The following is a 20,400-nucleotide window of genomic DNA, read 5'->3' as shown; positions in this document are numbered from 1 at the left end:
CTTTTTTTTTTTTTTTTTCATGCTGGCTTTCAGAGACAGAGCTCTGGGGAAGGCTCCTTTGGTTAGTTACGAGGAACAGATGGGAATCAAGAAAAGGTACTTTCTGTTCCCGTACCCACCTAAATTGGAGGTAATTAAGTTACAGTGAGGCATCATTTATGTTAGCAGTTTCTTTGGTGAGATCAAGGCTATTAAGGGTACATGTGAGAAGTAGTAGGAATCAAGTCTGTGGTGCTTTGAGAAATAATTGGAACTGTGTTTTTCCTAAATGCATTTGCAGGCAGCCTGGCACCAAGGTCCGTAGTGGGACAGTTGAGTCTTGTACAGTTACTGCACTTTTTATCTCTGCAGCTCTTCTCAAGTTTTGAGCAATCCTTGCAGATGCTCTGATGAGACAGGTGAACTTCTGCCTTTATAAAGTAAGGGAGTGAAATGGAGCGTGTAGCTCCTGGTGGTAGGAAGGAGACAGAGAAGCAAGATGGGAATTTGAGATTTCCTGACTTAAATGTCATGGCTTATTACTGTCACTGTCATTCAGCGTTCATCTCTGAGCCGCTGGGCAGATTCAGCAGCACGGGAGCTTTGATGCTTCAGCAGGGTCTCAGTCAAGCCCTCAAACAAGCCAAGATCTCTGGTTTAAAGACAAAATGCCACCATTAAAGGGTTCCTTAGCCCACCATGCCTGTTCTGGCAGGTTTTGCTCTTGCCTCACTCCTACAGCCTGAGGTCTCACTACCACAGTTTCAGCTCAGCAGCCGCTCCCAGGCTGCTGCCCAGTTTCAGCTTGGGCTGGGTCCTACAGGGGCCGTCACCCACAATCCGGCTGTAAGGTCACAGGCACAGAGTGGCAAGCTGTCTGCTCGGCCGCCTCGCTTCTGCCTGCTCTGGGTGTTGGCAAAGGATGCTGTAATTAGCACCAAGCCAAATTCAGATCCTCCTCCTTCCTCTTCTTTCAACAAAGTCTTTTTGAAGCCCCCCCCGGCCTCCATCTGCATCTAACAGCTCTTGGGTGGAAAAGTTTCCTGCCCAGTTTTTTCCTCTTTTTTTCTCTGTTTTATTTTCTGAGCACTTTATTCACGCTGTGCTTTCTCCTTGGAGTAGCCCAGATGGAACAATGGTTTACATCAGCATTGTATGTGCTTGTGCTCCTTCTTCATCTGTTTAATTCCATGAAACACCAGACTGATTTCTTCTTTTATCTTTGCTCTTTGGAAGAATTGGCGTTCCTTTTCTCTTCTGTCCCACGGGAAGGTTGATCGCCTTTCTGTTGTGCTAGTGTGTTACGCAGCTCAGGGAGATGGCTTTGGAGAAGAGAGCATGAAGCAAAGTTGTTACAAAATAGGGAAGGTTAGCCCAGGAGGGCTGCATGTTTTCAAATTTGAGGTGCTTTGTGTTGGGTTGCTTGCAGCTCTGTCTTGCATTGTTTGGTTGTAAGCTTTTCAAGGCAGGAGCTGTTTGTTGCTCTGTACATGGAAGAATGGCCCCCCTCTTCCTTCTGCAGTATTTGGGCACTACAGCAATATAAGTATTTCTGCTGTCAAGGTCCATCATTATACAGCTATTACCCTGTAAAGGAAAAAAGGATAGTGAGAGAGAGAGAGACCCTTCCACGGAGAAAGTTGTCCTGGACATGACCTGTCTGAGGCACCCGTGACCTGTCCGAGGCACCCATTACTGAAATGTATGTCTTCCTCCCAGCACGCAAAGTGCTGTTGTTGAGCTACTGCATTGATTCATAATACATCTTCATTCAGTAATTTCCATTAGGATTTATACTTTTAAAAATTATATTTAGGAAAAAATCTATTTTTATGTCTGTCCCTAGCCTTCATGGAGCTTTACTCAACTAGTATAGGAATAGAAGACAGTTAATTTACAGTGTCTTCATATAAAATAATATCCTGTTTTCTCCTTATATTGTAAGTTATCACCTCATTTATTATATGCAGCTCAGGGTAAGCAGTTTTAAAAAGGCCTCAGTTATGAAATGAATGGTGTGAGATGTCAGATACATTTATTAAAAATGCAGAAAATTATAAAAAAACAGAGGATGGAGATGTATATTGTCTCAGTCACTTGCCACCAGCCGGCACCTTCTATACCACAATTTATCCTCCCACTCAGTGAGTTTTGCATAATGATTTCATTGATATCGTTGTGCTCTGTGCTCAATATAAATATTTTTGAAGTATTAGAGTCACAAAACTCAAGAGCTCGTTACTTGTGTCTATCAAGAGTTTATTGTGTGAGACACCCCTCAAAAACCCCCAAACTATTTTGCCAGCACAGCTAAAATTAGTACCATTTTCACTTTTCTGTGGTGGTAAATTATTCAGCTCACAAATGCTAAAACCCGAAATGTTTATGGAAAAAGCTTGTTTTAGTAATTACACTTACTCCACTTTACTGTGAGCTTCCTGCAACATTTGTCTTAAGGTCCTGGTGTTTCCTGATGTTGGATATTTATCATACGTTTGTGCCGCTGGCAGGTTGATAGGTACAGTGGGAGCTTCATACAAGATTCATGGCAGCTTCATACTTTTTTGAGGAACAAAACTAGGATGCAGAAAGTATGTATATGTATGGGGGATATATATAAAAAAAAAACCCAATAATGTGTTTGTGACTATGTAATACAGACGTTCACATACATACTGGGGAATGCAAAGGTTTTGAAAACATACACATAAAAAATTTTGCCAAAGATACTTGAAGATTAGAAGGTTTAATTAAAGAACCCAGCAATAATCGTAGCATCTGTGGATATGAAAATTTAAGGAGAACATGCACCTCACTGTCTTCAGGTTTAAAAGCTGCAGACATTATAGGATAGTTTATATTTAGGAGCGTGGTTTAAAGTCTTTCTTTCTCTCTTTGCACCTGCCACATTTTGGCAGTGAGACGGTATCACTGACAAAATCAGTTTTGAAGATTAGCTTTGCTTTTACAGCCCCGTGGCTGGGCATTTCTGTCGGTGTGGTGGCATCGGTGCAGAAAGGAGCTGTTGGTGCTTCTGAAGTTGCTGCTAGCAGTTGCTCAAAGGTTATCTAAATTCAAACCCTTTTTGTTCCGTCTTCCTGTATTTGTGTTTGTTCCAACAACTGCCGGTTAAGATATCCCTTATCAGAGATTGTTCTTGGGGAAAATTTCTTTCAGCTTCTTTCAGTTCTCCAAAAAACTGTCCTTGGCTGTTTACGGCTCTCACACGTCTTACACACACTTTTCCGTACTGAGCTTGCAGACTGGATGATGCTTAGACCTGTTTGGGTCTCAGCAAGCTCTTCAGGATCTTGCTCTTGGTATTCGATCTCATTTTTAAAGCAGTAATTGGAATTTTCTGCAAGCGTGAGTGTCTCATGTTAAACAGAGTGATGACAGAGAATAATAAAATGAAAAGCCCTTTTCCCTCAGGGTAGGAAATCCTGAAATCTTTGTTCAAAACAGCACTGTGAACTCTAACTACAGGCTCTCCTTCTCCATCTCTTTGATTTTGGTATGCCATCATTTTAGAGCAAGACAGTATATTTCAGCAACTTTTCCCCCTAATATAATGATTCAACAATTTGATTGCTTTCTCTGCAATGGGAAGGCCCCTGAAAGATGCCACTGATTTTTATCAAGGCTTTCAGGGATTTTTATACCTTTACCCCTGCAGCCTCATGATAAATCACTCAGCAAGAGATACGTCATTCAAATCATTCTTTTCTGCTTTATGCAGTCTTTAGGCTTCATCCTACGGGTTTCACTTTATTTCTTCTTTGTAGGAGGGAACTGGAGGTGAGAGGAGAGGGTGAAGGGAGGCTGATTTTTTGGCTGATCTGGATCTGCAGTACGTGCCTTACCTCCTGTCATAACTCACATGGCATAAGCACCTTCCTTTGGTCCCTTCCTGGACTTACTGGTAGAGTTGCTTTTAAATGGCAAGAAATGATGGTGCAGTCTTAGTTTATGGCATCAAGTAACAGTTTCAATCTTTTTGTCCCAAGTAACCGAGAGAAGCCCCAGACTGAGATTCTTGAAGGATCTTAAAATACATTCAGTTCCATAGTGAATTTCACTCGTTTTTGATTGTTTTAAACTATTTTTTTTTCCTGTTTGAAAATTCAGCCTGGTATTAAAGTTCATTGCTTTGTAGCTGAGCAAGGGCACCACTTCCTTGCTCTTTCTCAGTGTGGAAAAAGGAACTGGTTTTGTTTACTGGTGGTGACATTTCTTTTCAGTGTTTCTTGAGATTTGGCTCGTGATGGAGCAGTTCAAGTATGACAGGGACTCAGAGGCAGAGATTTACATCTTTAGTGTTGCTCAGCTAAATGCTGAGATGGTTGGGCAAGTCATAGCTGCCAGTCCGCGCAAAGTAAAGCATCCCTATTTATCCAGAGCCTGTAAAACTTGCAGAGGTTCTTACCTACTGCGGTCCTTTAAGTTAAGCTACCCATCCAGAGCTGTGCAAGCAAAGGTTGGGAGGTTTTTGCGTGACAAGGAAATGCTATTTCATTCCATCCATCCTTAATAATTGGTTGGATTTTGCCATAAGAGAAGCCTGGAATTTTCCCTTTATACCCACTTGCGCTGAATGGCATCATACTGTCACATATCTGAAATAGCGAGACGCTTTTGGAAATTGTGTGTCAGAGACTGTCCCCATTGACTTTCAAGTGAGATCTGGCTTTTAAGCACTTGAATCCTTTCTGATTTTCTTTCCTGTGCTTTAAGCAGGAAGGCAGCCTGTGGTAGATGCTAGAGGCAACCAGCTTGGTTGGCATCACTAACATACTCAACCAAATACCGCTGCCATCCAAGAAGATACCAAGCTACTGTTTAGCAGGTCTTTTGCCCTATTTTGGATGAGCTGGTCCCACATCCTTCCAACCCAGCAAGAAAAGAGCCTTTGCTACTTTACATTGAACTACAGGCATGCTGCCTCTAGTATAGATCACATCTTCATGTGAGGTTAGCTTCTGTTGGCGTTACAAAACTGACCGTGCAAGTAAGCAGCAAGAGCCATCTGCATGTGGGGCGGTGAGGACAAAGTAGGGCTAGAAAGGGGTGAGGGATATAAGCCTTTCTGCAGTGCCCTTTTTCTTACGGCTCTGTAAATATCTGCCTTGCACATAGTCACGGACGAATGATCTCCCATATTAAGATGATGGGGTAGGATGTCCCCATGAAGTGACCAAGCTAATTTGCTTTAATTGCCGAAGTGAGGGGTTTTGGTTGCTTTGCAATCATTACTACCATTTTCATTCAAAAATGAGAAGTTAAAAAGTATCAAGTACAGACAAAGATTTGTCTGAGCTCATTTTGTTAAAAAAATCAACAATAAGAACAAATAAAAACCCTCAAATTAAAACCCCTAAACTAGTTCTTTGCATGCCAGGCCTGGGATTTAAAATCAAATTTTTGTGAAAACGTTAAAAAAAAGTGAAAATTAAAAAAAAAAAAAAGTGTTGATATTTCTACCTCTTTCCCAATTTGTAAATGAATGATCAAAATCACATTACTCAAAAATTGCTAATGTCTGTTAAACTATATCTGGATGTTGTGTAAAGGCATGTGTGTCACACGCCAGTCTGTATCAGAGTAGCTGATCCATTAACTGGAAAACGATTCAAAATCAAGGAAATGCCAGTGGTTTTAATAAGAGATGTTTTAAAGAAAAGATTGTGGAAGAAAAATAAATATATTTGATTTTTTTTTTTTTAAAGTGGAAGTTTTTATACAAGCTTTAATTAGATTTTGGCGGAATACATTATTTTAATGGTTTTTCATTAATGAAGACTGCTCATTGTTTTGGTTGTACAGTAAAAAGGAGGAAAAAAGTAATCTTGGATTCTATTTAAAGAGCAGCCTGTGTATTAAAAAACTATTAAAGATACTGCAGTCATTGACAGAAGGATTTTGCATGAGAAAAGAATGCAGAATCCATCTAGGAAGCATCAAGTAATTTCAGACAAGGATGGCTGATAACATCTCTGGCGTTACGTGTTGTTTGAAACATCGCCTGTAAGAAGCGGTGGTGTTGCTGAGGTTCCTGACCCCAGCTCTGCTTTCATGCCTTGGAAGCCAGCGGCCCTTTGCCCCTGATTTCAGCGGAGATAAGGTCAAGTCCCCAGAGACCTGGCTGCAATCCAGAATGAGCTCGCGGGGTTGCCAGCCCCGGGAGATCGATGGGCTCTGCAGCTCCCTGAGCTGCAAGTGGACGCGGGGCAGGGTTTTGGTGGGGCCGGAGTTACTGGGGCTGCGGTGGAGAGGTGCTCTGTCCCGTGCGCCATCCCGAGACGGGGAACAGAGCAAGTCTCCATGTAGCTCTGTGTGAAAACACCCTGCGACAGCTGGGAGCGGGTGGCCTCCTCTCTGCAATGCTCAGGGGATCACTGTGGCCAAATTCCCTTTCCGCACTGCTTTCCTTAGCCCCTAGCCCCATCCCGTCACTCGGGCGTTCTCCAGTTGCCATCTTGTCTTGCTGCCATGCATTTGGTTGACCTGGGGGGTGAATACAGCCCTCCTTCCCTAGCGTGTGCACTTAGCTGTTGGACCCGATGGCATGAGTTCCTGGAGGCGGGACACTGATTTCAATATCCGAGGATGCCAAATGTTATCAGTCTGGCCTGTTTCTGTGCTGCATCAAATACTCCAGCTCCAGGATGGGGCTGCCTGATGTTTGCCTCTGCTTGCAGGTCATCTCACCATCTCAATGGAAATGTGTATTATTTATTAACACAGGTGAGGGCTCTTAACTTGTGTTTGGGTTTTGAAAACCAAATTATTTGTCAGCCCTTAAAAGGCCAATTCAAATTCATTCCAAATTTTATTTGATTAAAGCCACAATGCTTACTGTTGGAAAAATGAAATACAAATAGCCAGTTACCCTGTTTCAGATGGGTAAATATCACACACAGAATGAAGGGATTTTTTTTACTAGGTTTAAGTGAAACAGAGTCTTTATTTAGTGTCATGTTTTTATTTAAAAGCATTTATTTAAAGTTCTAAAAAACAAAGAATTCAATAAAGCAAGACAGGTGCAACTGCAAATGATTAATGATATAATTCTCAGTACTTTATAAAGTGTCTAACGCTGAAGAAATTTATACAGTGCAGAATGGCAATTGTGCTTTGATGGAAGGAATAGGTAATCAATACCTGCAAGCTTAGAAAAAGTGTTCTATTTCCTCCTTTAATGATATAGGGTTTTTTTGCAAGGCAAGGATGTCTGGAGCATAAGACACTTGGAAGAAGAATTAATTTGAAATCTGTAGTGGAAGATCGGTTTCAATTAAAACTGCACTTAAATGTCCATGGAAAAAAGCAGGCAGTTAGGCTTAAACCTTCTGATGGCTATCAGTGAATAAATGAATCCCACTGCACTATTCTTGATTACATTTTATAGGTTGTTGAGCTATTTTTTTTCTGGGTAGGGGATATAATTTATTTACTTTGGTCTCAAACTCAAAAATACAAATTTGCTTCTCACCCCCCTAGCTCTGCTTTGCCTTTTCACACTAATTGTTAAAGCTGGGATGGCCCCAATCCTGCGCAGCTGGGAATGGAGATGTTGGGGTCATGGCCTCTATTTCTGTCTAGAATTGCTGCCATAATGGTGTAGGTCATATTGCATGTAATAATTTGCATATCAAAAACTTCTGAAAGAAATTAATGGAAAACCTAGCCGTTTATAAAATCCTGTGCTGATTGTAACTAGCAGGTCTTGAACCTCTAAATCGGAGTTTAGCCTTATGACTGTAATTTGGGATGTCAGGACTTGGAGTCACTGCACCAGCACTAAGTTGGGGTTTTGAATTGCTGAGAGAGTTTCATTGCATTAGATTTTTCTTTAATAATTCAGCACCAATACAGAAACATTTTATGCATAAAAACTAATGGTCACATGAAGAGAGCAGATACTGCTAGGCTTTTTTTTTGTAAATTATAGATTTAGAACCAAGTGAAGCTACTGTATTTATAGAAAGATATCTATTGCTAGTTAATTAATCCAAACAAGTTTAATTTAAAAAAAGCAGCCTTAATGTTTTTTAAAATGATACAAAGCTATACAAGCCTTTAAAGGTCTGTGAAAAATTGCATTTCAGCAAGAGTCAGTCCAGGTACCTAAGTCACTTGAGGGTTAATTCAACATAAGATATCTATTGCTAGTTAATTAATCCAAACAAGTTTAATTTAAAAAAAGCAGCCTTAATGTTTTTTAAAATGATACAAAGCTATACAAGCCTTTAAAGGTCTGTGAAAAATTGCATTTCAGCAAGAGTCAGTCCAGGTACCTAAGTCACTTGAGGTTTTAATTCAACATGGTGGTTGGTTGGTTGGTTTGTTTACCCTTATGGCTTATTTTATTCATTTTGACAGGACAGTTTTCACTGCAAATTGGTTGAGAGCTGGCTATACTTTTTTTTTAAAAAAAAAAGTCTTTATGACAAGATGCATGGAAGGAACCCTACAGTCCCTGTTAAAATAAATCCACCTACTAAAAAAAAAAAAACAAAACTCCCCATTGACTGAAGGGTCACCAAAATACTTAAAAAAGAAAAATTTGAGTGCACAGCTCCTTTTGAATGCACAGCTGAAACCACTGCGATAGCCTCTGTGAGCAGAGTGTTTTTGAAAAGCTTACCCCATGTTTATAACAAAGCCAAAAAAGGAGAGCTGGCAGGTTTGATGATTATGTGTAGTACAAAACATTTTCAAGCAAATTCCCAAATTTCATGGAGTAAATGCAAGGTTATATGAAAAGTAAATCTGAATTGCCAATTAATTCACTGCAAACCAATTACTAAGAGCATCCTGAATCAGGAAAAATATCTGTGTTTGAGTGGAACATGTTTGGTTTTCCCCATGTAGGGTTTTTAATAATTCTGTTCTCCTTGGTTGTGGTACATTGGGAAATTAACTGAAAGTGGCTTTTGCTGACAATACAAGTTGAACCATGAGATAAACGAAACTGATTTTTAACCTGGGCAGATAATGTAAATGATTTTTAAAGGATGTTGTGATTTTGCCTAATTGTAGTTGAAAGTAAAACACTTTCTTGCTGTTGTTTTGGTTACCATACAGCATTCGTGGGCGATGACTATAGCACACAATCTTGCTATTGATGAAGTGTCCTGAATTAGCCCCCGGGAAGATAGGAAGAATGCATTTTGCAACTAGACAGATTAAAACCCAGGGGCCAAAGAACTGGCCTTCACAACTGCTGGGTTTGGATGGCACTAACTGAATTTACATACGCTTCTCAGATGCAAGGGCAATAAATGCATATTGGTGTATCATTTACTGCTGTCTGCCTATCGAACAGACGTGCTGACTATGTAGTTTGGAGGTACGATACAGGTATGACATCAGGGTTCTCAGGAGAGCAGAGTTCAACTCTGGGTTGTAACTTGGTTTTGGTAGATGAGCTTGGGCAAATTGCTTCCCTTCTCAGGCCACCAGTTTCCCTGTCTTTACATGAGAATAATGGTGCTGATCCCTGCTGTAAAGCACTTCAAGAACTGTGAGCAAAAAGTGCTTTAGAAGATCTCTGTGCTGTTATTTCAGGAGCTTAAACCACTGTTTGCACTCATAGGAAGATAATATCTTAGTCTCCGATAATACAATTTAAGAGTTGGAGAGGGAGGTCATAAGAAAAATTTGAAATTCACTGGAGATCCTCCTGTGTGTGCTCTCGAGGGCCCCTGGTGTTATATTGCATCGAAAGCTGGTATTTGGTGGGGATGACAAGGTCTTTGCCTGAAACCTTTTATTTTTACGTATTATCTTTTTTGACTGTTCGTGCTGGAGAACCTCGCAGAATGGGCAGGGTGGGTTAGGGCCGTGGCAGACCACCTCTGGCTGACAGGTTTAGTGGTGGTTTGCGATATTGCCTCTCGCAGCTCCACCACCACACCGTAAGACACTGCTGCTTTCCTTCTCCCAGCAGCAGTGCTGGTGCAATCCTGTCACGAAATTTAGTTAAACAGTTTGGGGGTTGAGGACTCATTAATACAGCAAAAAGTGATCTGGAGCTGGTGAAAGCTCCGGAACAGGGGCAGGATGCACTCCTCCTCCTGCGCTTTGTGAGTTGGGTGGACAGCTGTGATAACAGCAATATCTTAAACTGCTGAAAAATACTTTAAAGTGTTATGCTGAGCCCATGAGGACCCTGACGTGCTGCGGACAGAGGCTGCTGGTGTCCTATCTCTTCGCAGCTGTAGCATGCTCTTCTCTTACTGACCTTGCACAGTGGCTAGTGATGGGCTCACAAATTACAGAAGCCCCTATTGCTTTCTAGAACTTAAACTCCTCCCTGTAATTTTTTTAAATCAAAAAAAGAGAGTAGAGGGGAGGAGAGGTGACAGCGTTTGGCTCTGTGTCTGCTTTTGGCTAGCTGTCATGTAATATGGGTGGCTCTGACGTGCCCAGGTACAGATGCACGTGTAAGACGCTGCCCATCAGTCCTTGTAGCTTCTCATTTACTGCTAATATTTGACTTGACTTGTTTTGAGAGAGTAGTTTACATCAGGTGAGAACAGACTGTGCTAATAAGGAAAACAGAAAACTCATGTAAGAGCAGCAGCGAAAGAAATTGGTATTTTCCTGACAGGTCATTGTCCCCTATACCTTCTCCATCCAGAGTAATTTTTTTTTTTCCCCCTTTGTTGTTTTCTTCAAATTTACTAATATACATTTAGCTTAATTCTTTCTTTTCATCTTTTCTGGCTTCAAAACCTCCAAAAGAAATGAGATCATTAATAAAGATCATATTATCTAAGCAGAGTATTACACAAACGAGTTAATGGATAGCTGGTACATTATTTGTCTCATGTGAAAAAGTAAATGATATACTAATATATTAAGGCTGAAGCTTTAGGAAAGTTCCTCTAACACCATGCTAATTCATAACATACGCACGGGGGAAACTTGGGAATTGCAGATAGTTTTACAGAATAGGAATTAAAAAAATAATAAAAAAAAGGCCATTGTTCGTTACTGCTAGAGGCAAAGTTGGAGTACTGCTCAAAGCTAATGGATTTCAATCTTATCCTAAGTTTACAAGTCTTACACTTCTCGCATTTGAAAGAGGTTAACTGTGGAGTTCCCTGGGGAGCTTAAGTGCTTCATCCTCTTACTTAAGAGTTATCCAGAACTATTGAGCCACTGGAATGTTAATTGGCGTTGGTATTTTTTAACAGGTACCTATGGTCCTGAGCACTGGGTTACTTCCAGTGAGAAGTGCGGAGGGTCTCACCAGTCTCCCATAGACATTGTAGACCATCAGGCGCATGTTGGAGATGAGTATCAAGAACTGCAGCTTGATGGTTTCGACAATGAATCTTCGAACAAGACTTGGATGAAAAACACAGGAAAAACGGGTATGTTCTTTTCTGTTTGTCTCCGTAGCCTGCCTGCAGTCAATTAAAAATTCAGGCCATGTTCCACCCTCCTCCTTTTTCATTGTTCTGTTGTTTGGATTTTGCTGCCCTTTTTTTTTTTTTTTTAATTAATAATTTTCCAGCAGCAGCCACCTATCTCTGCCTCTGCGTTCTGTGCAAAGCTAGTTCTGCAGATTGATTTTAAGGGATTTTTTTTTTTTAGGTTCTCGGTATAAAATGATTCTCTTGGTAGTCAGTTGTTGCTCAGAATAAAAGGCTGTATAAGAGTTTTAAGGTGTATCCTTGAATTATCAGCTTTGGGAGGCTGTAACATCTAATCCAAAAGAATGCTGAGATGCAAGGCTCAGACTTTTGTAGGAAAGGGGAAGTCTTAGAAATTTGAAGGTTTTAGAGAAGAAAGAGCAATAACTGCTCAGAGTAGTAGGGGCTTATTAATGTGTTTCTGATATGATTATAGCACTGTGTTCTTCACTGAACTGAATCCCCTTCTGCTCTGTCTGTTCTGGCTTTAGCAAAACGAACAGTCAGAGTACTGCTTATTTTTACCAAAACAGTTCACCAAAAGGTCAAGGTTGATTTATATGCAAAGCCGCATGCATTTGATTACTCTTTAATTCTAAAAATGTAAAAAGCAGAAATTATAAGGCCACCCTCTTCATTTGACAAGGTCAAATATTTTTAGGGAATTGGATTAAACCACTAATTAATTCAATTTTATTTATTGGAAGTATATTTTTATCTTTATTAACATTCGACATGCATCTCTATAATGCTTTATGTAACATGTCCCTAGTTCAGAGGTCTACTAGCAAAACCCAGGGCATGTACCCGCTCCGGGAGTTTGCAACACAGCTGTGCACGCAGCGTGACCTCAGATACACCCATTGCTTCCAGGGGACTTTGGATCTGAGCCGCAACCTGGAGTCCAGCAAGCGCTTCAGATCTAGTTCCAGCAATTCAGGATCTTAGCGGGAGTTGAAAGTTATTGTCCCTCGGATGAGATGGAGTGACAGGCTGTGATCCTGTTTTCTTTCACCGCAAAGCAAATCCAGATAACATCAGCGACCACCAAGCATAGCTTGGGTTTTTGATGCATTACTGAGGGTTTTCTCCAGCTTCACTAAGAAATGCTCCTCTCTGCTTTGAAATCCTGACTTTGTTGCCCTTTGTAGCAACATGAGGTTCAGGCAAGGTTGAATGCTATGGAAATTTGGTGCTTAATTAATCTATTCATGTTATGCACCCTGCCCCTTTGGTCACAGAGGGGTGTTTGTGGTAACCAGCAATAAATGTAATTTAGAAAAAGTGATGGTGCTGTTCTTCTAAGAAAGATGCTAATGCTATACTGTATGTGTAATAGGAACATATTGCCGCACATATAATAGGAAACCATGTTGAACCAAAACGTGCCAGCAAATTTTCCAGTCTCCACGCAGTTGGCAATGAAAGCTGTATCTTCAGTCTTCTCTTCTGAGTGATTTTAGCACTGCTGCTATATTTGATTTCCTCACCCATTGGGGTATGGATTTTTGATGACAAGTTATTGCTTCGCAGAGCAACAGTAACTGTCACTTTTCTTGGTAACTTACGTCCTTTTACTGGTAACATGAAGACTCTTTTTGCCTTGCTGTCATCCGTGATTTCTTCTGCTGAGCTCTTAACTCCTCCCTTATTTTATCAAGTCTCATTCCTTTTCTTGGTTTTCTGACCTTTTGAAGAAACTTGCCTGGGATTAATTTTTAAGGTGGTAAGTGGTAGAGCAGCAAACCTGGTAGGATGTTTTGGCTTGTGGGTAGAACATAGAGGCAGGTTGTGCCATAAATTGCGATGCATTTTGGCAGCAGAGTCTTGGAGCAGATGGCCACATGAGACCTTCATATTGCAGACTGACAGAGACAGTAAACTAAATATCTGTTTAAGCAATGGTGACGGATGTAGAGGGCATTTCTCAGCAATTAATGACTGGTTAAAAGAGACAGGGGTCCGAGGAAAAGCCAAAGGCCCTTAACCTTGATGCTCATTAACTGGCAGGAAATGTGTTACTTGGGTTATTGTTACTGCTATTGGACCTAGTAATTTTTTTTTTTTAGGATAGAACAATTAGTTATTTTTATGCTCTGAAATGTTGAAAGGTAAAGAGGTTATTGCTCTTTAGATTTGTGCTCTTTCTTGTTTCCTCTCCCTCCCCCTCCACCCCATCAGGTAGACAATGTACAGAAAACAGCATTTCATTCAGAAAATGGCAATGGGTTCATTAAGTCCCTGTCTCGACTAGAAATGCTTTTGTGCGTGGTTCCACTGGCAAAGGCGCTAATATGGGTTCGATTTCATCACCATAGTAGCTGGTTCCCAAGTGGTAAAAAGCGCTTGGAGAGTATAAGCACATTTCATAGTTGTATTTGCATTAGTTGTTCTCGTTTGTGCCACCTTATAATTGTTAGCTGGTGTCAGCCGGGCCTGAGGCTGACAAGGCTTCTTTGAGCCCGACCTGCCCCATGGGAGCAGTACCCTTGCCAGCATTACACAGACATTGCTACTTTGCCCCTTTTTAGGTCACTGAGAACTTCTGAAAACTCCTTCCGCTTAGAGAAACCTACTAAAATTTCTGCCCAGAGATGTGTTTTTGTTGAGTACTTCTCCTACGTGATGTGCATTGCTCTGGCTGGTCCTGACCATCAGAGCCACTCTGCTAAGGCAGGGGAAGAGCTGCTTTGTATCCAGGTTTATTTTTGCCCTCACGAGGGTGATGGGCATACAGCTCCATCCCTGATCCTGCAAATGGCATCACACAATTGTGATCCTGGTGGCTGCGCACCACCTCCTTTTGGTTTTGTAATCCAATTATATAGTATTTTAAATTAGTGGGCTTTGGGGGTTGATTCGTTGCTGTGCGCTCTACAGAAATCATTGGATAAAAGAGGTGGTTCCTGAAGCCCAGTAAGGTGATGTTTGTTTATTCCGGTCCTGAATACTAGAGATCACGTGGAAGGGAGGGAAGCCTCCAAATCCCTGGCAATAAGGGGATGCTGCTAAGATAGGAAGGTGATGGGAACATGTGTTGTACAGCTCAGCAGTGTAAGAAATACTGTAAAATGAACAATTAGATGAACATTTCAGATTGTACATCCTCCTAATTATCCTTTTAATTATTCATCTAAAACAAGTAAAATGACCCCTGACAGAGCCATAAATGATTTAGGAACTATCAAATATTTATTAGATGCAACTGAATCCCCACAGAGGTTTTTAACAGATGCACACGAATCTGCTTTCCTGTATTCCTCATCTCCTACAATTTTATCTTTGGAATTTATAACCAATTGAGTGAGACTTTCACTATTTAAAATACTGCTGAGCTCATTGAGAATTTTTTAAGGGAGGAAGAGAGCAGTGGTGCTTTCCGTCACTTACGTTTCACAGATTTGGTGTAAGAAGACAGTGACCACCCGTAGTACCCTGGCTGACCCAGGTAGTATCCTACAGCCGGTCCTGCACCACCCGTCTTCCTACACAAACACTTTGTTGCAAAGGGAGTGCCAAAAGAACCAGAAATCATGGAAGAAAATAGCCCCGTGATGTCACTGGCACAATTTGGAAACATCTGAACATCTCATGCAATTTGACATTTAGATGGTTTTAACATAAACGATTTAAAGTCACGATGTGTCTAAATTGTACGATTGTACCTGAGATGAGGCTGCTGTAGCCAACTGTCTGTACTCACGAGAGGGCAGCCCTGGTGCGGCAGAAAGCCCAGCCTGCAGTGAAGCCTGCCACTGATTCACCAACAGAGGAATGACTTTTATTTCACAACTAGCTTTTTTGTTTTTTCAGCAGTGAATAAAAGCCTCCCTCTTACATAATAAAATTGGATTTATATTAATGTTCCCGTTGTGATGACACAGTTGGCTTGAGAACACAGAGAAATCTTTGTGGGTTATGCTATTCCCGTTTAAAAAAAAAAAAAAAATCCAAAAACCAACCCAAAAACTTTAATCACAGGATTCTGGGCACAGCAAGCGGTGGTCTGCAATGGCTTTTACAAGAACAAAATTCTAATTTTAGTTCTGTTTTTAAGCAACAGTTTTGTAAGGGATGAGAAGAAAGGATTTTGTAGGGAGTAATTTTTAGGAATCGTGCATATTAAAAATGGGAGATGCTAGAAAGGCAGGTGATCTTGTAGTGAGAGCAGCAGACAGGAATTTTTTGAAAGCTGGATTCAGTTCTTGGTTGGACCATAGACCTCCCCTGTAACATGTACCAGCTTCCACCATACGATTTTGCCCTCTATTTGGACCTACAGCTTTAATTGTTACATAAAATACAAAGGCTTTTGGAAATGAAAAGAAAATACAAGGAAGATCCTTTTGACGCTTATTGAATCACATAATAATAATGTCAGAGTTACTGTAATAAAACCCAGTTCTTATGGAGGACGTCTCATGAGTGGGTCTCAAAAATGTTATTGTCATTCTCCCCATTTTACAGAAAGGAGGAGCAGGGAGGCTAAGGAAAGTACCCGCCATGTCCAGCAGCAGAGGTGGGACAGGGCACAGGGGTCCCCCCAACAAAATAGAGGAAATCCAACAAACAGAGGAGCCATTCTTTTCCTAACTTGTGATCTACAGACCTTCAGTGGTTTGTAAGGCCAAGGAACGTGGTCAGCCATTACTCTCTGGAACCACATTAAACAAGTTTTGATCGAGTTTGCCATTTAAATTTTAATCAAAGTCGAATAAGGAGGGCAAAAAGTCCTTGAGAAATTTGGACTTTGGGATTTTCTGTAGTCTATGTAACTTCATAATCATTTCCATAATTAGCCAGCATTACTTGTAGACTTTTTTTTTTAAACCAATCCCTGTAAAGAGGAAAATGATGACCCAACATTGTACTTGCATTAGAAGTATTCTAATATAATGAGCAAAAACTGTAAATGCTTCAGAAGAACTGTGCTAAGAACGTCTTTCTCCCTGTTCTGTGTGTGCAGTTGCTATCCTGCTGAAGGACGATTATTTTGTCAGTGGTGCCGGGTTGCCGGGCAGATTCAAGGCAGAGAAAGTGGAGTTTCACTGGGGTCAAAGCAACGGATCGGCTGGCTCTGAGCACAGCATCAATGGCAAGAGGTTCCCTGTTGAGGTGAGTGGAAAGACATGCGCTTATGTTCTTGAAAAAAATAAAATCAGAATGTATTGCTGTAGTTTGAGACGACTGTGAAATAGGGCAATGTTTCCTTCAGTGAACATATCACTTTCAAGGCCCTTCCGGCCCTCGCAGCACTCTATCTATCATCTCTTATGTGCTTTTGCAATGTCAGCTCTGAGCTCTGCTTTGCTAGCGTTGCCAGCTTTCATGTCCCATGGGATAAGTTGCAAACAGCCACTTTTCTCGATTCTCCCATAAGCTTTTCATGTGTGGGAGGATCTCCTTGCAAATATCCGCAAAGTGACCTCGTTGTCCTCCAAATCTCTTCTTTCCCATGATGCTGACAAACAAATAGCAGCGGTTTGGGAGCCGTCGTGCTGAGACCGCTGTCTTTCATCGGTATTGCTTCCTCGCAGATGTACGGCCCTCTCTCTACCTGTATTCAGCTGCGGTCCCTTGCCTTGTGCTAACAGGACGTCCACATAGATCTGTGCAAACAGCCGTGCGTTTGCTCTGCCTGTGCAGGAGCCAGCTGGACCCGAGCCAGCCCCGGACTGCCAGCCGCCCAGCTATCATAGCAGAGCGCTGCGCCGCAGCGGGAGCAAGGTATCGGCTCGGGCACAGCACCCTGGCGAACGCGGCCGTGTTCAGAGCACGGGGCTGGGCGACTGTCTGCAGCTGACCGCAAGGACGTGCCTTTAGATGGCAGGGAGGGTCCCGGCGCCATGGGCTGCTGTGGAGCCTGGTGCGGTTGGGTCTTGGCTTGTGACTGATAGTCCTAGGTCACTCTGTCATCCGTGCAATGTTTTCTGTGTCAACAGAGTTTGTTGATACTTTTCACTCTATATTCAAGGTTTTGCATGGTGAGGTAAAACAGATGTTATCTGGGATTACCTTTGCCTGTCGGTAAGCAGATAAGCACTTTCAGACCATGGCATGTGGACGTGAGCAGGGTGCGGGGAGCTGCGCTTGCCCAGAAAGCTCACGTGTGGGCAGAAATGGTTGTCTTGTGAGCTGGGCCTTGCGAGAACTTGATTCAGCCCCTAGCTTGCCATAATTCATCACATGTGGCTTTAGCCAAGTCACATTTTTCAGGAGGTGGGAAGGGGCTTCCAAAGCACGAAGAGAGGTTGTAATAGACTCTGGTGCATGACCAAAACCTCCGATTTTCACCTCCCTGCTCCAACTGCCCCATCACATAAGAATTAGAAGCCATTTTTTGTCTCCCAATTCTGAACCTGTATGTTGGATGTTCTGTGAGGCAGAGATTTTTTTTATCTTCTTTTTAACAAGCTTTTCCAACAGCGTCTAGCTTGATGTAGCTGTGATTTCTCACAAGGGTCCACCCCTGAACACAGGGAGCAAAGGTCCAAACATTGTCGCGCTGCCCTGTCTGTCTCAGTTGGCAATACTGATATTTGTAAACCTATTTCTGGGTGGCAGAAGGAGCACTCAGGAAGTCTACAGAGCCAGTCAACTCCTCTTCTGAAATTTCAGGGAGTGGAGATGGTAAAGGAGCCTGGGCCTTCTTGTTTGTGTCAGAAATAGTATTTCCACTTCACAAACCTTTCTTATGATGCCAAGGCTATTTGATGCTGGCTTGATGAATGGAAGCTATTTTACTTTGGAAAAAAGCAAATTCCTAAGAAATAATTTTCCTTTGGTTTAAATATTCTTAATTTTCTTTTCAATTGGTTAGAATACTAATTTTTTCTACTTTAAAAATGAAGGAAAAAAAAAAGAGACTGCCTTTCAGAATTTAGGTCACTTGTTTATGAATGCTGTGCAAAATAAATTGCTGTATCAGATAGGTTTAGTGTTAATCCTAATAATGAAAATGTAATTTTCCAAGTGATTTGTATTTGTTGCAATGACATGAACCTCTGTTCTCTGGCCTTCCTGGGTATGATGGCATTAGCAGAATTCCCACAGCCTTTCCTTTACTATTTTGTAAAGGAAGAGCAGTTTCCAAACCAAGCCTTTCCCCGTTGTGATGCTGTCTACCTCCTACCCAAGAATTCCAAATTTCAATCATGTGCTGAAAAGGGTTTTCATGGGTGGATTTTGAAGGGTCCAGTAGGTCTAAGGTGATGAAACTGAGTCCTTCTTGCCGATACATGCAAAAACAGTCCTCATAGTTGGGGTTAGACCTCTCAAACAGTAACTGTACATGTATGCATGGTGGAGCTTTTAATTTGTAATGCTAATTGTAGTTCAGCTTGCAACTGTCTGATGCAACCCTAATTGCTTGATGCTGGGAGATCTGTGCCAGAAATACTGTACTTCATTTGAGAAGTGGCATTTCTAGGAAGGCTGTAGAAAGGAAAAAACAAAATCCTATCCTACAGAAAGCAAAGCCCAAATCACTGATTATTCTGAGCTCGTGGATGTAGGTAAAGCTTTTAAGGAGCGTGCAGGTATTGGCATTCCAGGTCTGCAGCAGTTACAGTGGCGATGCAGCTGAAAGGAAACATTTTCTGAGTCTAATTGTGCAACCAGATGTGGACTATGCAAAACCCATTAGTTCCAAAGCACATCCCAAGGGAACGCGGATAGATCAGCTTCATCCGTAGACTATGCTCTGTGCACATGAAGTTTAGACGTTTTTTCCTCTGGGAAACAAAGTGCTTGCTGGTAGTCTTTTTTCTTGAAGAGGATTCAGAAACTAATTAGAAATGTCAGATATAATACAGAGCATTACTGTTTGACCATGTTGTTTGGTTTTTATTATTACAACTAATGTGTCAGATGGTAAGGCTGTCTACGTTAATTGGTTTCCTTCATTGAAGCCCATCTGGATCATATTTTTTTGTGATTTATACGTTAAATTAGTCGGTAAGATATATGAGAACATCCTTTTGTTTCCTGCTTTAAAGGCATGTTGGATCAAAGGCGTATTATCTTGCAGTACTTTTATGCATATGTAGCATATTGTGATTCCTTTTCAAACCATGGCATATGTAATTGTATTCTTTCATTATGTGATCTTGATTGCTTATTTATTGATTAGATTTTCCTTGGTGATGCTTGAGCCTTATGAAGCCGTTATGAGCTTGGCCGTCTCTGACGTAGCATTCATGAACGGAGGTGTCCACGTACTTCAAACTTTCATCCGCAGCCAGGTTCCAGTTTGATACCAGGCCTGGTCAGCGTTGGCCTGAAGTTTCTGTTTCCCTCCTTCTTGCCATTTTAGCACCATCATCTGGGTGAGGCCAGGAACTAGTGCTGTGATGCTGAAGATTAAAGCAATACCATTAGCGTATTGCTGTGTGAGTGGAGCGTGAATCCTAATGAGGACGTGGGCTCTGTGCCAGTTTAGAAAAAGTCTCTCCTTTTTTCTTCAAGTTAAGAAAAGTTTTTAACACTGCATTCTCTAAATTTTAATGAATTGCTGACTCCTTTGTATTTTGTTATTGTTCTTCTCCACTATAATTACTCAGGTTTTTCTTTTTCTTTCTGAAGTCGAAGCAGTATAAATGAACATGCAAACGCTAGAAACCATTTAAATGATGAAGTGACAAAATTAAAATAAAGAAGATGAGCTTCCCTCAGGCCAGGAGAGAACCCAGGTTCCCCTCATTAGAGCCAAGAGGAGTAATTGCAGTGCTTTAATCTCCAGTGTCACCACACCGGTGACCAGCCCTGCCTGCGCAGAGCTTGCGGCAGGCAGGGCACGCCACGTGGGCTGCCTGCTAGGAGGGAAACCCGGCGCTTGACATTTCATAGGCAAGCGAACAGCTGACGTGGCAGTGCTTGTCTGTGCTGTGCTGGAGGAGTTTGGTACCACCGTCCCAGCATAACTGTCATTTTTTTTGAGCTGCTTCTTACTAATTTTTATGCAAAATGCTGATTATTTCTGTGAAGAGCAGAAATC

At 41.6% G+C, this 20,400-nt stretch overlaps 1 protein-coding gene across 1 annotated transcript in view; it reads left to right on the top strand.

Annotated features, from left to right (window-relative positions):
- The window catches only part of PTPRG (protein tyrosine phosphatase, receptor type G), a gene marked incomplete at its 5' end in the record, with an annotated part of 334,807 nt that overhangs the window by 125,062 nt on the left and 189,345 nt on the right, over positions 1 to 20,400 (top strand). The window contains 2 exons of the mRNA XM_019473421.1: positions 11,184 to 11,363; positions 16,372 to 16,520. Coding sequence (XP_019328966.1) covers positions 11,184 to 11,363; positions 16,372 to 16,520 — 329 coding nt within the window. The remainder of the gene's footprint in view (positions 1 to 11,183; positions 11,364 to 16,371; positions 16,521 to 20,400) is intronic.

This window comes from Aptenodytes forsteri, unplaced genomic scaffold, assembly GCF_000699145.1.
Source record: "Aptenodytes forsteri isolate BGI_AS27 unplaced genomic scaffold, ASM69914v1 Scaffold53, whole genome shotgun sequence".
In the NCBI taxonomy this organism is placed as follows: domain Eukaryota; kingdom Metazoa; phylum Chordata; class Aves; order Sphenisciformes; family Spheniscidae; genus Aptenodytes; species Aptenodytes forsteri.
The sequence above is the reverse complement of the archived record's forward strand: the minus strand, read 5'-3'. Positions and strand labels throughout refer to the sequence as shown.